The 15178-nt window shown below is 49.1% G+C and overlaps 1 protein-coding gene across 1 annotated transcript; it reads left to right on the forward strand.

Moving 5' to 3' along the window:
* Positions 1-10121: 10121 nt before the first annotated feature.
* LOC103528990 (keratin, type II cytoskeletal 1) lies at positions 10122-14790 on the forward strand. The gene is made up of 7 exons (XM_008494403.2): positions 10122-10583; positions 11900-12117; positions 12769-12829; positions 13390-13485; positions 13800-13964; positions 14058-14183; positions 14566-14790. Exons 1-7 carry the CDS (start codon positions 10122-10124, stop codon positions 14788-14790), a joined length of 1353 nt encoding a protein of 450 aa, XP_008492625.2.
* Positions 14791-15178: the final 388 nt, after the last annotated feature.

A 15178-nucleotide genomic window follows, 5' to 3' on the forward strand; every position in this document is an offset into this window, starting at 1 on the left:
ATGCTGGTGCCCATCAGACCTGGGTGGCAGACATCTTCTCTTCTTCTCTTCTTCTTCTCTTCTTCTCTTTTTCTCTTCTTCTTTCTCTTCTCTTCTCTTCTTTCTCTTCTCTCTCTTCTCTTCTCTTCTCTTCTCTTCTCTTCTCTTCTCTTCTCTTCTCTTCTCTTCTCTTCTCTCTCTTCTCTTCTCTTCTCTTCTCTCTTCTCTTCTCTTCTTCTCTTCTCTTCTCTTCTCTTCTCCTCTCCTCTCCTCTCCTCTCCTCTCCTCTCCTCTCCTCTCCTCTCCTCTCCTCTCCTCTCCTCTCCTCTCCTCTCCTCTCCTCTCCTCTCCTCTCCTCTCCTCTCCTCTCCTCTCCTCTCCTCTCCTCTCCTCTTCCTCTCCTCTCCTCTCCTCTCCTTCCTCTCCTCTCCTCTCCTCTCCTCTCCTCTCCTCTCCTCTCCTCTCCTCTCCTCTCCTCTCCTCTCCTCTCCTCTCCTCTCCTCTCCTCTCCTCTCCTCTCTTCTCTTTACTCCAAGTATAGGTTGAAGCAAATCTCCATCTCCTGTGGCTTGGGGACCAGGGCTTGCTGGGCAGACCTGCTGAACACAGGGTAGCCGTGGCCACAAAATGCCACCAGAGGGCTTGCAGCCCGTGGAGAGGTCACTGCCCCGTTCTCACACACCCCAGAACCTGCTCGGGTCGATGACAAATTGACTTTCCCATCAGTGACTGCTCCAGGGGAATTTTGGGTCATGGAGAAAACCTCTCCCAAAAGGCAGGGCTGCTGCCAGCCTTGGTGCTGTCACTGCTCACGGGTAACAGCCTGGTGACAGATGAAAGGGCAAGCAATGTGTGGCCAAGAAGAGATCTGACCCAGCTGGGAGCTCCTCTGCCTCACTTTGGGTTTGATGTGGGGCCAGAATCAGGTGAAAGAGGAGCCAGTCCTTGTCTCAGACTCAGGTGACCACTTCATGCTGATCCTGGAGGTCCTCAGAGCACCTTCCCTTCCTCCTTCTCCACAAAACTACTCTGAAATCCTTTAAGATCTCTAATTTTTTTTTTTAATTTTTTTTTGGTGTTTCCATAGGTGTTTGGTACATCCAAGGGACCAAGCCCTTCAGCTGCCTTCCACGGTTTCCTCTTCACCTCTCCCACCAAGCCCAGCTCCTGCAGACAAATCAAGAGGAAATAAACTCTTGATTTGGGTTCCTTCCTGGGTTTGGATTTGGATTTAGATTTGGATTTGGATTTCCTTCCTGGGTAGGAAGGAAAGCAGCTGACCAAGAGGAGGAGTTGCTCTGCTAACTCCCACACCTTCCAGTTGGCTTCAAACCTCCCTGTTGAGGTCTCTTCAGAATAGTGGGACTGGAAAGGTGTTGAAAGTTCTCAGCTCAGAGGATGCTTTGGTGCTGAGTGCTCCTAAGCTGGTGTGGAAAATTTTTGTGATGAGCTCCAGAGGTGCAGACTCTGGATAAGGAGGGAATCAAGCTCCTCAGTGAAAGCACTGTCTGCTTCATTTAACTATTGAATTATTTATTTTGATAACGTAGGGCTTGTGATTTTTTTTCCTTGCTACACTTGTGAAGACTTCTGGTGGGATGTGGTGTTCAGGTAGACAAGTTTTTTTTTTTTTTTTTTTTTTGGGGACATTCAGTATGCAAATGGGGCCTTGGAGAAGGGAGTTTCTTTCCTGCTTGGCTCTGGCAGGCTGAGGTTACTGACCTCAGGCTACCAATGTGCTGGGAAATGTCGTGGGGTACTTCAGGTTCTGGTCACCTGAGGGCTCAGGGGTTATTTTGGCACCAAGGGGTTCAGCAAATTACAGTTCTGGAGGGGTTTGAAAGCCCAGCCCGTGCCAAGGACCACTGGAGGGCTCTGAAAAGGTTATAAATGCAAAAAAAAAAAAAAAGTGAGATCTAAATTACTCTTTATGGCAAAGTGCCAGCAGTCTATGGAGCCAATGTGCCTGTGGCCCCAGGGGTTGGGGGACAAGGTGTGAATGGGGCAGCACCCCAGAGAGGTGGCCCCAGGTGACACCCCCAGTGACAAGAAGGAACTGGGTGGAAAACTTTGATGTGTTCTTGACTGGCTCTGGCACGGGGAGAATGGAAAGCACCAGGATTTGGGGCAAGACCGTGACCTTTTTGAGGGGCTGGGTTAATCCCAGCTGTCTGCAACTTGGCTCTTGACTTTGCCAGTCCTCCCAGTTTGCATCTCTGACTCTGCTACTGGAGACTGGAATCCTTTTGTCTTGCTGGGCAAAATGCAGCTCCAGGCCAGGGTGGAAACGGATGACAGATGAGATAATTCCCCAGATGTTAACACTCCAGTTCCAGCCCTCTTGGGCCGTGTAGCAAAGCTGATGATTTCCTGCTGACATGGACAAGAGTTGCAGCACCTCTCCCAGCAGAGCTGAAGGCTCAGCAGGTTTGGAGTCCTTTTTTTCCCCAAACCAGAGGTTGATCCTAGTCCAGGGAGAATTCCCTCATTCCAGGACAACTCTGATGGTGCTCATCGTGGGTTCCTCGTGAGCTGGCAGCACTGCCCACCTTCATCATTTGAAAAGCTCTGCAGTCTCTGGAGGCTGTGAAGGAGCAGCCCAGTGCTGATAGATCTGATGATGCTCTCCCACCCAAGAGAAACCATAGCAAAAGTTGTCCTGGGGAGAATTTCTCCTTCATCTCCAACCTCAATCTCCCCTCAGTCACTTTAAAGCCGTTGCCCCTCATCCCATCCCTCCAGGCCCTTGTCCAATGTCCCTCCCCAGCTTTCCTGGAGCCCCTTCAGGCACTGGAAGATTCTCTGAGGTCTCCCCAGGTCTCATCTTCTCTTCTCTTCTCTTCTCTTCTTCTCTTCTCTTCTCTTCTTCTCTTCTCTTTCTTCTCTTCTCTTCTCTTTCTCTTCTCTTCTCTTCTCTCTCTTTCTCTTCTCTTCTCTTCTCTTCTCTCTCTTCTCTTCTCTTCTCTTCTCTTCTCTCTCTTCTCTTCTCTCCTTCTCTTCTCTTCTCTTCTTCTCTCCTCTCCCTCTCCTCTCCTCTCCTCTCCTCTCCTCTCCTCTCCTCTCCTCTCCTCTCCTCTCCTCTCCTCTCCTCTCCTCTCCTCTCCTCTCCTCTCCTCTCCTCTATGAGGAACCTGAATGGCAACATGAGCCAAAATATTTCCCTGCATCCCAAGATGCCCACTTTGGGTGACTTCCTTCTTTTTCACAAGGTGAACACTCTAGGCTGAGAATAACCAAAGTTTTGGTGTTTTTTGGGTTGCTTTCCCTCTTCTCCTCTCATTTTGTTGTCCTGGGGATGCTGTCATTGCTGCTGATGACAGCAACTGAGATGTCAATATCTCAAAAGAGGGATTTACCAAATTGATCACCAGGGCTGACCTTGATTGGACTAATTATCAGCTCAAAGCCAATTGGAAGGACAGCACCCAAGTGGGGTTGGGTGTGGGGAACCTCCCAGCTCTGATGACACCAAGGCAGCATTGGGGCCCACTTCTTCTTCTGTAGGCTGCTAATCACATTGTTTACTGGATCCTGAACATCTGCCAGAGCTCTTTCCAGCTGTTTCAGCTTCCTGTGGGAAGGGATGTGATTAAAATCGTTCCCAATCACAAACAGTGTCTTTTGATGCTCGCCGTGGCCCTCTTAGCTCTCTGCCTTTACTCTGGCAGCCCTGGAGAGGCCATTCCTGTGAGCACTGATTGCTGCTCTCCGTTCCAGAAAGTTCCTTTGTGTATTCCCACTGAAGAACTCGGTCATGGAGCTGCCCCTGATGGTTTTTCCTCTATCACAGATACCATGTACAATTAAATCTTTTTCTGCTGGGGAGCAGCTGCACGTAGGAAACCGTCGTGTTTTCTCCTGACACCTGGTGCATTTAACCTGGAGTTCAACCCAGTTTCCTCTTCATCCTCATTTTTCTTTCTCTATCTCTCCTCCTCCTGAAACCCTTTGGAGATTTCATCTCTGCCTGGCTCCAGCACCCCACGCCTCAGCTTCAGGGCATCAGCTGCAGCTTTGCTTTGTGTGGAGGCACCAGGACCTGCACAGCCTTCAGGAGCTCTCAGGGATCAGAGCAGAGCATTTGGTGTTATTATTCACCAATAAAGTGAATAATAAACCCAATAAACCTCACTATTTTCACACATGATGTGAAATCGATACTTTCACAGTCCTGTAGGGGAAATAAGATGAAGAGGTATCACAGTTATGATTAGTATTTGCTGAATAAATGCTTATAACTAGCTATAACACTCAATGAAGTCATTAACATGTTTACCTTCCTATTAACTCAGCATAATTAGCCATTTATTAAAATGACCTTTAGTCATTTGCTAACGGGATTGCAAAGTAAATTCATCACAGAATCCCAGAATCTCAGAGACTGGAAGGGACCTTTAGAGCTTCCCCATCCCAACCCCCCTGCCCCAGCAGGATCCCCCAGGAACACAGCCAGGGGGGGTTGGAAGCCTCCAGAGAAGGAGACTCCAGAACCTCTCTGGGCAGCCTGGCCCAGGGCTCCCTCCCCCTCCCAGGCAGAAGTTTCTCCTCCTCTCCAGGTGGAACTTCCCATCTTCCAGCTCCAACCCATCCTTCCTTGGCCTGGGCACCCCTGAACAGAGATTGGCCCCTTCCTCTTGCCCCCCAGCCCTCGGATATTGATGGGCATTCAGCAGATCCCCTCTCAGCCTTCTCCTCTCCAGGCTGAACAGGATCCAGGTGTGCTCTGAATCCAGGATTCCAGGGGTGGTCTGCCCAGGGCAGGGCAGAGAGAGAGGAGAATCCCCCCTGGATCTGCTGGACACACTTTTCCTGATGCCCAGGGCTCTCACTCTTTCTTCCCAGCAGAGATGCTCAAGTCCCTTCCTCACCCTCCCAGATCTCCAGGGGACTCCCTCCAGTAGATCCCAGTCTCTCTGCAACTGGGGAGCCCCCAGCTAGATCCAGGATTCCAGGGGTGGTCTCCCCAGGGCAGAGCAGAGGGGTTGTCAGTAGAGTAATGTTTTATTTTCCATTAGGAGAAAACTCTTGGATCCAGCCCTGGGGCTGAACCCAACCTAACACAGCCCAACCCCCTCCCTGCTCAAAGTTTCCCAACCAGACAGGACCAAGCTGGGAAGTTTCCCACCCCTAGAAGAAGAAGGGGACCTGCCCCCCCCCCATCATTAATTTAGAACCTTTTCTCAAAGGTCTCATGAAGCCACCACCAGGCTCCCTGCAGAGCCAAGGAAGGAGCTGGGAAGCTCCCAGGGCACCTCTCCTTGCTTCCCACGGGCTTTCCACCACTTCCCATGCCATGGCTCCTTGCTTTGCTCTCAGAACTGAGCCTTTGGGTCTCACCTCCTCCATCTTGGTCTGTTCTGCCTCTGGCCTCTTGCTATCCACCTTATTCCACTTGCTGTCCTTCCTCCACTCCAGAAGAAGCTCCTTGGAATGATGTGGTCCTTATGTCCCTACTGTGGGAGAAACCCATGGGAGGTGCAGTGCCAAGGTCCTCCTGATCTCTCCATCCAGGTCCTGTTCTGGGGTCACTTTTGACCCACCCTGGTCCTGTGCAATGCTACCAACCAAAGCATTGCCACAAAATGCTTCTGCACATCACAGACCAAAGGACACCTCCCCCAAAAAGCAACTGAGCTCTGTTCCTCCTTACATTGGTCCCTGCAGGACCAACCTCTCCCATCCCAGGGATTCCCAAATCTCCTCTAGTTTTAGATTCCCTCCTCAGGAAGTATCACTGGAGGGGGCTGTCAACTCATTTCTTCTGAACACGTCCCCATAGGGACACAGGAGGTGCAGGGAGGGGATTTTCCCTCTCTATTTTGCTCTGAGGAGAACCCACCTGGAATGCTGCGTCCACCTCTGACATGGAGGTGAAGGACACGGAGCTGTTGGATCTGGGAGGGCTGGAGCAGCTCTGGAGCCAGGCTGGGAGGGTTGGGGTTGGTCAGGTTGGAGAAGGCTGTGGGGAGACCACAGAGCATCTCCCAGTCCTGAAGTTCCTTCAGATGCCCCCAGTAGGCACCTCCAGGGGGAATGGAGAGGAATTTTGATGAGGACCCGGAGGGATGGGAGGAGGGGGAACGGCTTGGAAATGTCCAAGGGGAGACTGAGGTTGGAGATGAGGGAGAAATTCTTCCCTGGGAGGGGGGGAGTCCCTGGGTGTCCCCAGGAGCTGTGGCTGCCCCATCCCTGAAGGTGCTGAAGGTTGGGATGGGGTTTGGAGCCCCCTGGGCTGGGGGGAGGTGTCCCTGGCCATGGTTAGGGATCATGGAATGGTTTGGGTCATTGAATGGTTTGGGTTGGAAGGAACCATCTGAGTGATCCAGGAGGTGATTTTTGGGGTGGGTGCCCCATCCCTGGAGGTGCTGAAGGTTGGGATGGGGCTTGGAGCCCCCTGGGCTGGGGGAAGGGGTCCCAACCAACCTATTCTCTGTTTCTCTGATGTTGGTTAAACCCTGTGATCCTTTTGGGAACTGTTTTACTTTGGTTTTTTTTTTTATTTTTTTTTTTTAAGTGACCCAAGCAGACCTGAGAGCGATGTCAGGGAAGAGGAAGGTATCCCAGGAAGGTATCCCAGGAAGCTCCCCCTTCACCTGCAGGATGCTTGGACATCTCTCTGGGTTCAGGGCTGTTTCTGGAGCCAGCTCAACAGGTTGAGGTGTGGCTGGGGCTGCTGTGCCAGGGCTGAGCTGCTGCCAGGGAGGATCACAACAGCAGCCTACACTCTGTGCTCTGGATCATGCGCACGTGGGCTTGGATCTCTGCCCTTCCCAGGCAAGGTTTGCAGGAGGTCTTCTCCAGCAGGAGAGCAGTGGTTCTGGGTCCCTTGGCACCCACTTTGCTTCAGGCTGATGCCTGCGTTTTGGGCAGGGATTTTGGACAGGTGGCTCCGTAAGCACCGTTCCACGTGGAGCTGTTTGCTCTCTGGGTGTTCCCTCCTTTGGGTCAGAACATTTCCTTCCCAGATCCACGGGGATGATCCCGCGTGCATTGGAAGGGGCTGCTCCCAACATCAGAAGAGGAGATGGAGATGGTTTGCACCCAAAATTGTCCCTGCAGGGCCTCGACCAGCAGCAGCCTTCAGAAACACTCCTGCATCTTGCTGGGTTGAGACAGGAAAACAAAAAAAAGGACAATTTAGCTCAGACTTCAGAGGGAAAATCGTGGCTCACGTCCACGGGGTGTCACATCCTCCTGACAGGAAGTCACACGTTGTCCTCTTAATCTTTACCTGAGTTAATGATGGCTCCGAGGTCACACGGGAGCTCCAGTCCCCACATGGGGCATCATTTGTTCCAGGGAGGGGACAGGGCTGGGTCTGAAGGAGCCCAAGCTTCATGGGTTGCTCTCAAGATGCACCAGCACCTAGAAAATAGCAAACCAGATGAAAACATAATAAAAAATATTTTTGTGTAAAATCCCAACGCTTTGGCAAACCTTACCCAGGTGTCTTGAAACTGAAAGGTTCCCACATTTTCTCTTTGCTCATTTTTAAAGTCATGGGTGTTATATCATTTATATCATATCATATATGTTATATATATCATATATGTTATATATCATAATTCCCAACCCAAGTCAGATTTTTTTAGATAGATGTATTGAAATTCAGTGGGAAATTGGGTTGAAAATCTCAGTAAAATGTAAGTTTAATTACAACATCATCACACAAATGGAAGATCTGGGCCACTGTTCCTGGTGTAAGGCTGGAAGAGATCATGCTTGGTAGGGAGAAGTGTTAATTCTCATCTGGCTGCCTGGAAAGCAGATGGGAAAAGCCCTTCATCTGGTCACTGAGTGTCCAAAATCTTGTGCACCTCAAGATATTTGAATCCCAGAATGAAAAGGGTTTGAAAGGACCTCTGATCATCACCTTCTAGAGCAGGATGGCCTCAGTAGATCACACAGAAACATGTCCAGGAGATGCTGACTCTGCCACCTCTCTGTTGACCCTCAGTAAAGAATTTTTGTTTAGGTTAAGGTTGAGCCTCCTACGTTCCAGTTTGTGACCCTCCTGTCACTGGGCATCACTGGGAAGAGTCTGGTCCCATCCTCCTGGCACCCACCCTTTGGATCACAGAATCAGGAAGGTTGGGAAAGACCCCTAAGGTCATCAAGGCCACCCATCAGCCAAACACCACTAAACCATGAAAATATCTGTGAATATTGATGTAAATACTGAGTCTCCTGAAGGTTCAGCTTCCTCAGCTTCTCTCCTAGGGATGTCCCTGTCCCCTTATCATTTTAGGGACTCTTCTCCAGTTCTTTCTCCTTCATGAGCAGAGGGAGCCCAGAACCAGATGCAGAATTGTAGATGGAGCAAAGCAGAGAGGGAGGGGAACCCCCCTTGACCTCCTGGGCACCCAAACTCCATTGGGAATGCACCCCAAGACTCCACTGGCCTTTGAGGGCACATTCTTGGCTCCTGGTCAGCTTGGTATCCACCAGGATTCCCGGGTCCTTTGTCCCAGAGCTGCTCTCCAGCAGCTCTAATCACAGCTGGGCTAATAACCTCTTCCAACAAACCTTTCATTTAGGGGATTTACTGGGCACTTTCCAAATTGAATCAGACCACACAACCTCTATGTAATTGAAGGGTTCCCAGGCTGGCTTTATCCAGCACCTTTGGAAAGAAGCAAATCCCCTTCAGGAGGAGCTCAGCTCCCCCGGTGTTGTGTAGGGGACCAAGGGAAGGGGAAATTGTTCCCCCAGTGCTGTGGGGGCAGCAGATTAGACCTGGGTGGTCTTCTTGAGGAATCAGTCAGTGACATTGTCAGCAGCAGGACTTGGCTCCCAAATGCTTTCTTTTAACCAGTCCAGGGCCATCAGGTCTGACCCCAGACTGGAATGGAGGAACCTTGCATGGAGGGGAGGAGAGAAAAGAGGATTGGGTCAGGCAGATGCTCGGAGGGAGATTCTGGGTGTAAAAACTTTGAGCCCAGCTCTGTATTTGAGATCTCCCCTATGTTTTGGTATCTCCTCTATATTTTGAAAGCTCCCCTATATTTTGAAAGTGGGGTCCTTCAAAATACACCCCCCAAAGAGGAAGGCTGGGGAAGGGCTTTTGGCATGGGTATGGAGTGAGAGGACGAAGTGAAATGGTTTAAAACTTGAAGAAGGGGGAATGAGGTTGGACTGCAGGAAAAAATTATTTCCTGTGAGGATGCTGAGCCCCTGGCCCAGGCTTCCCAGAGAAGCTGTGGCTGCCCCATCCCTGGAGGTGTTGAAGGGGTTGGATGGGGCTCGGAGCAACCTGGGCTGGTGGGAGATGTCCCTGACCATGGAGGGGTTGGAACTGGATGAGCTTTGAGGTGCTTTCCAACCCAAACCATTCTATGATTTATGAAGGAGATTTAATTTTTTTTTTTTAATTTTTAAAATTAAAATTAAAAATTAAATTAAATTAAATTAAAAAAAAGTAAAATAAAAAATCAGATGGCATCTCCTCCCCTCTCCATGTAGAAGCAACAGTTATTCCTGGGTGGATTTGTGTGGAGTGAGGGAAAAGAGAGGCTGGGAAGCTAAGGGAGCCTTTGCTTTCTGTGGGCAACACTCCCGGTGATGTGAGGTCCCCCCCAGGACAACGTGAGGACAGTCTTGAGACCTTCTGACTCCTGAACTGAAATGCCAAAAGAGGTCGGGAAATCTGAGAGGGAACAAACCCTCATAATGTGCAGGGATAACTGTGCGAGCTGTAATTAATGATGGAGGGCAGGCTAATGAGATAAGGAAATCTCATCCGAGCAAAGCTCGTGAGTCAAGCAGGATTTGGGGAGTTTCACAATCCCTCCCTCAGTGTGTGGTGTTTACTCTGACCTCTCTGCAGGCAGCCATTAATTGCTGCCTGATGAACCAAACCCAATAACAACATTAAGAGACCTGCTAATTACCACGGAATGGAGATAAACTCCTCCAGGACGTATAAAGGGGAAACTTCTGTCACCCCCACCAGATGAGCTGAGGATTCCTTCTCTCTTTTTGTCTCCTCCTGTTTTACAACCTTCACCACCTGCTCCCTTCTCTCCTCTCAGTGCTCAGGCAGCACCACGATGAGCCAACGTTTCTCCAGATTTGGGGACGGGAATTTCACTTCTTCCTCTGCCCACTGTGGCTCTCTGGGAGGTGGGAGAATTTCATGGATCATGAGCCCCTCTGATGCCCACAGAGGACACAGTGGGTATGGGTATGGCTATGGCAGCAGGAGCCTCTACAACCTCCGTGGGTTTAGGAATGTTTCTCCTGGTGGAGATGGAAGGTGCCTGGGATTTGGTGTCGGGAGACACCTTGATAGGGGCTTTGATGGAAGGAGGAATTTTGTGGGAGCCTTTGGAGGTGGTGAAGTAGGGCTTGGTAGCAGGTATGGAAGAAGTTCAGGCAGAGAAGTGCTTGGAGGAGCCCTTGGAAGGGGTGGTTTTGGTGAAGAAGGGGCTGGGGACTTCAGAGGGGAGGCTGCTGTCAGCAGAGGCATCGAGGAGGTGCAGGTCAACCCCAACCTCCTGAGACCAATAGAGGTGGAAGTTGACCCCGAGTTCCAGAGAGTGAGGTCAGATGAGAAGGAGCAGATTAAGGTCCTCAACAACAAATTTGCATCCTTCATTGACAAGGTGAGTCCTTCTTCCCTCTTGTTACCAGGGGTATTGGGGATGTAAGAGGTGCTGCTCTGCCTGGGGGGTGTCCACCTTGGATCCCTCCAAAATCCCAGCTTTGTGCTGGGATGAAGCTTTCAGCAGCTTGCTCTGAACACCTCTGCATGGAGCAGAGTCCTGGGATGAGCCTCTCTGCATCCTCTGCCATGGCAGGGCAGTCAGAGTCTGCTGGGATGTCACTGGCACTCCTAATTCCCTTCTCCTTGGATGGAAAGGGTTCCTGCATGGTTTGGCACAGTCTGCTGCCTGGGCTTTGTTGGTGCTGGCAGGAAAAATGGGTGATGGGCTTGGACATCCTTGATGTGTTCTTGCTTTTTTTTCTTTAATTTTAATTTTCTTTTTTCCTCAGGCAAAGCAAAACGCTGCATTTCTCCTTGTTACAGAACAAATTATGTCTTTGCTTGGAGGTCCTGTCCTCTTCCAGGCCTCTTTCACACCTCCTTTACCCTTTTCTTGGGTGACACTACAACACTTCCACCTCTGTCTGCAGTCTCCTCTTTCATTTCTGCTCCCAGACACAGGGACAGAACAGCCCCCAAACCATTTCCATCCAGGTGGCTGCCTGTGTTTGTGTGGTGCTGCCTCTCCACACAGGTAACACCTCCTGTGCTTTGTCACACATGAAGATTTAAGGCTTTCTTGTGTCACCCTACAGAAAAAGGTTGTGTTGACACCCAGAAGTCCTCAAACCCAGGAGTTTTGGAGTCTTTTAAAAAATAATTTCAATAATTTATAAAATAAGGCTCTTTTTGAATTATCTCTTGTTTATTTATTCAACTTCGTGGCTCTCCAGGTTATAACCTGCTCAATGTCCCAGCTGAAGAGATGCCATCCCTCTGGTTTCCACATCCCATAGGAAGTTCTGAGCTTCTTCCCTAAGGCAAGGTGTACCTGGGAAGAGAATGGTCCTGAGTGGTGATGTTGGAGCTCTGCTCATGGAGCTGGGGGTCAGAAAGAGCTTCAGAAAGAGCTGACATCTCCCAATCACCCCCCAAAATCTTCTGCAGTTAGAAGATGAAAAGCCAGCAAAGATTTCAGTCTCAGCTTCAAGAAGCAGCAGCAACATCACCCCCTTCCCAGAAAAAAGTTGTCCCTCTTTTAGCTGTCACATCTCTTGGTGCCAAGGGACTGCAGCTGGTCCCACCTTCTGGAACCTCTCAGTGTCCCTGTGTTGGGAACATTAACTGGGTTTTTTTTTTTTTTTCTTTTTTTCCTGGGGGGACTGATGCTGGGTGTTTCCAGTGCCTCAGACACTTTTCTGCTTCACCTTTCAGGTTCAGTGTCTGGAGAGGCAGAACCAGGCTCTGATGGCCAAGTGGGAACTTCTGCAGCAGCAAAGTACCCGACCAGAAGAGAGCAGAAACATCACCTCTTTCTTCCAAGCTTACATCAGCAGCCTGGAGAGACAACTTGAGATGCTCCACAACCAGAAGGAGCAGTTGGATCCAGAAGCCTACAACATGCTTCAGCTTGTTGAAGATTATAAAAAGAGGTGAATAATCACAAGTCTGGGAAAAAAAAGAGAGCACTGGTGTTTACCAAGGTGATGTTTATCATGCCCAGCTCAGCTTTGCACCTCCAGGGCTCCTGTGGCCATTGTAGAATTTCTCCTCAGCATCCTCATGATGGGACTTGGCTGTGAGGATCAAAGCAGACCCAAAACATGAAAAGGAAAATCAAAGGCCCTGTAGCTTTGTCCCACTCTTCTCTCCTCCTCTTCTCCTTCCTACCCTTCCTCCCCCAAGCAAGAAGTAGCCCAGGACTCCTTCCTCACACGAGTGGTAGTTGTGGGGAGGGGAGAGACAACTTGATTGGGGTCAAGTTGAAAAAAATCCATCACTTCTTCTGGCTTGATTGCTCTCCAAATGTATGTCCACAGCTCTGAAAAACCCAGACAGTTTAGTTCAGAATTACAAGGATTTTATTCCTCAGCTAGATTGAGGCTTGTTGGATAATTTAGGATTGAGTTTTGCAAAGGGTTTGCAGTCACTTTTGCTCTGCCAGAAGTTGCAGTTAAATGAAAACTCAGTGTTTGCTGTTGGGATGATTCCCTTTGGCTTCCGACACACTTGAGTTAAAAGAAAAAAAAACCAAAACCCAAGACAAGCAATGAGCTCCTGATCACTTTTCTCTGTTGCAACAGATTCGAGGATGAGATCAACAAGCGTGCAGCTAAAGAAGAGGAGTTTGTGGAGCTTAAAAAGGTGAAGTAACCTGAGACACAGACTGAAACCAAAGTCTCAGAAAGACAGCAGGGACTGAATGGTTGGTGTGGTTTCAAAAGCAGGGCCTTGGTTTAAGTCATCTCCTCAAGCTGATAATGATTTTACTGCAAAACTGGAGAAAAATAATTTTCTTTAGAGTCTGAATCAGTTCTTTGCATGCTTAATATCTGAAAATTATGATTTCTGTTTATTCACTTAATCCCAGCCTGGGTGAGATGTCATTGTCAGGGGTTAAATGATGTCTGTGGTTGACTTAGACAGGAGAATGCTGACAGCTTTTAATTAAGAGAATTAATGAAATCTATGTCTCTACATTTTGCATTTACTTCAGGAACACATTTATTGTCCCAGCTATTTTACTTATTTCCAAATCCTTCTTTTCTTCAAAGAACTAAAAATTTTTTCTCTTTGTTCCAGTTGTTTTTCAAACACAAGTCAAAATTCACAGGCCAATATTTGACCCCAGGAATGGAAGCTTTAACCAAACTCACCAAGCCTTGCATGAACTTGTTTTTCTTTCTTTTTTTTTTTTTGTACAGGAACTGGACAATGCCTACATGGGAAAGATGGAGTCTGAGGTTCGCCTGGAAATCCTGAAGCAGGAGCTGGAGTTCCTCAGGTGTTTACATGAAGCCGTGAGTATTCTTCTCAGACTGAAACCTCCTCAGGTCTTGAAGGTCTTGGAGGTTCCCAGAACCTTCACCTGAACACGACTTGGAGAGCAGATCATCCTCAAAGCTCTTTCTCATCCTTGAGTGGAAAGGGAGGGTCTGGTGTGTCCCAAAAGCTGGAAGGGACACGTGAAAATTCAATTAAAAGTGGTGGTGGGACACCAGGAGCTGGGACGTGCAGGTTCCAGGGGGTAACTGGCCAGGGGGGGTCATTTCATTCCCCACAGCACAACCTGAGCTGTTCACAGGTTAAAAATCCCAAACTTTTCTCCTTGCAGGAGCTGTCCCAGTTGCAAACAGTGGTTGGCACCACGGATGTGATTCTGTCCATGGACAACCACAGGGAACTGAACATGGATGGAATCATTGCAGAGGTCAGGCAGGAATACGAGGCAATTGCTCAGAGGAGCAAAGATGAAGTGGATTCCATGTACCAGGGAAGGGTGAGTAGAGATCAAAAAAAGCCAGGGAGGGAAATCTGTCTGCTCAGTGGGGAAGAAACCAAAGGTGTCTTTTCTCTCCCCTCTGCACATCAGTACCAAGATCTTCAGAACCTGTGGGTGAATCAACGGGAGCAGCTGAGGAACAGCTACCAGGAAATCCAGGAATATTTGAGACAGATCCAGAGAATACAACAAGAGATTGAAATTGCAAAGAAAAGGGTAAAGCTGACACTCTCCAACATCACTGTTTACCCAGGGACTCTGGGCAGTATGATGTGGTCTGTCCCTTGGGGGCAAACCTGGAGATAGAGCCATGGAATCAAGGATAGAATCATGGATAGAATGGGGTGGGTGGGGATGGACCTTAAAAATCATCCAGTACACAAAGTACTGATGGGGTTTTTTCTCTTCAAAATGAAACACTTTTAGATTTTGGGCATCTCTACCTGGATTTAATTTAGGTTAATTTACCCAGCCCTATTATATCTTTGGAGTTCTGTCACTCAGGCAGGTCTTGTAATTTCCAAGGACTTCCAGAAAGGTCTGGAAGTCTCAGTCCTACCACAGGGAAATGGAATTCTTCTCTTTGTGCTCTCTGCAGAATGCTGCCCTCCAAGAAACCATTAAGGCTGCTGAGCAGAGAGGGAACTCAGCCATCAGTGATGGTCATCAGAAACTCCAGGAGCTGGAAAACGCCCTGCAGCAGGCCAAAGAGGATCTGACTCAACTCCTCCATGATTATCAGGAGCTTCTGAATGCAAAATTGGCCTTGGATATTGAAATTGCCATGTACAGATCACTCCTTGAGGAGGAGGAGACCAGGTAGGTACAAACTGGTCACTCTGGGTAGAAGGACCCTGTGTCCCCTGGTCCCATCCCTCCAGGAGTGACCTCTGCCATTGGCTCACTGAACCTGGGATGACTTTTACATTTGATGGATGCATCATTTCATCTCCTGCATCATCTCCTTTTCCTCCACAGGATTCAGGAGGGTTCACCAGCCACCATCTGTAAGTATCTCAAGGTTTTGCTTGTTTTTTATTTAAAAGCAGTGTTGGCATTTTGGTGGCCATGGTACTTGACTCCCAGCCCCAGAACAACCACTCTGAGCTCCTACCTGAGTTTCCCAGGGAAATGAAGCCAAAGGTGGTGACCTCTGAGTGTCTGTGTCACCAGGTGTCTGTGTCACCAGGCATTAATAAGTCAATAGTGAA

The sequence above is a fragment of the Calypte anna genome, unplaced genomic scaffold (genome assembly GCF_003957555.1).
Source record: "Calypte anna isolate BGI_N300 unplaced genomic scaffold, bCalAnn1_v1.p scaffold_87_arrow_ctg1, whole genome shotgun sequence".
Classification (NCBI taxonomy): domain Eukaryota; kingdom Metazoa; phylum Chordata; class Aves; order Apodiformes; family Trochilidae; genus Calypte; species Calypte anna.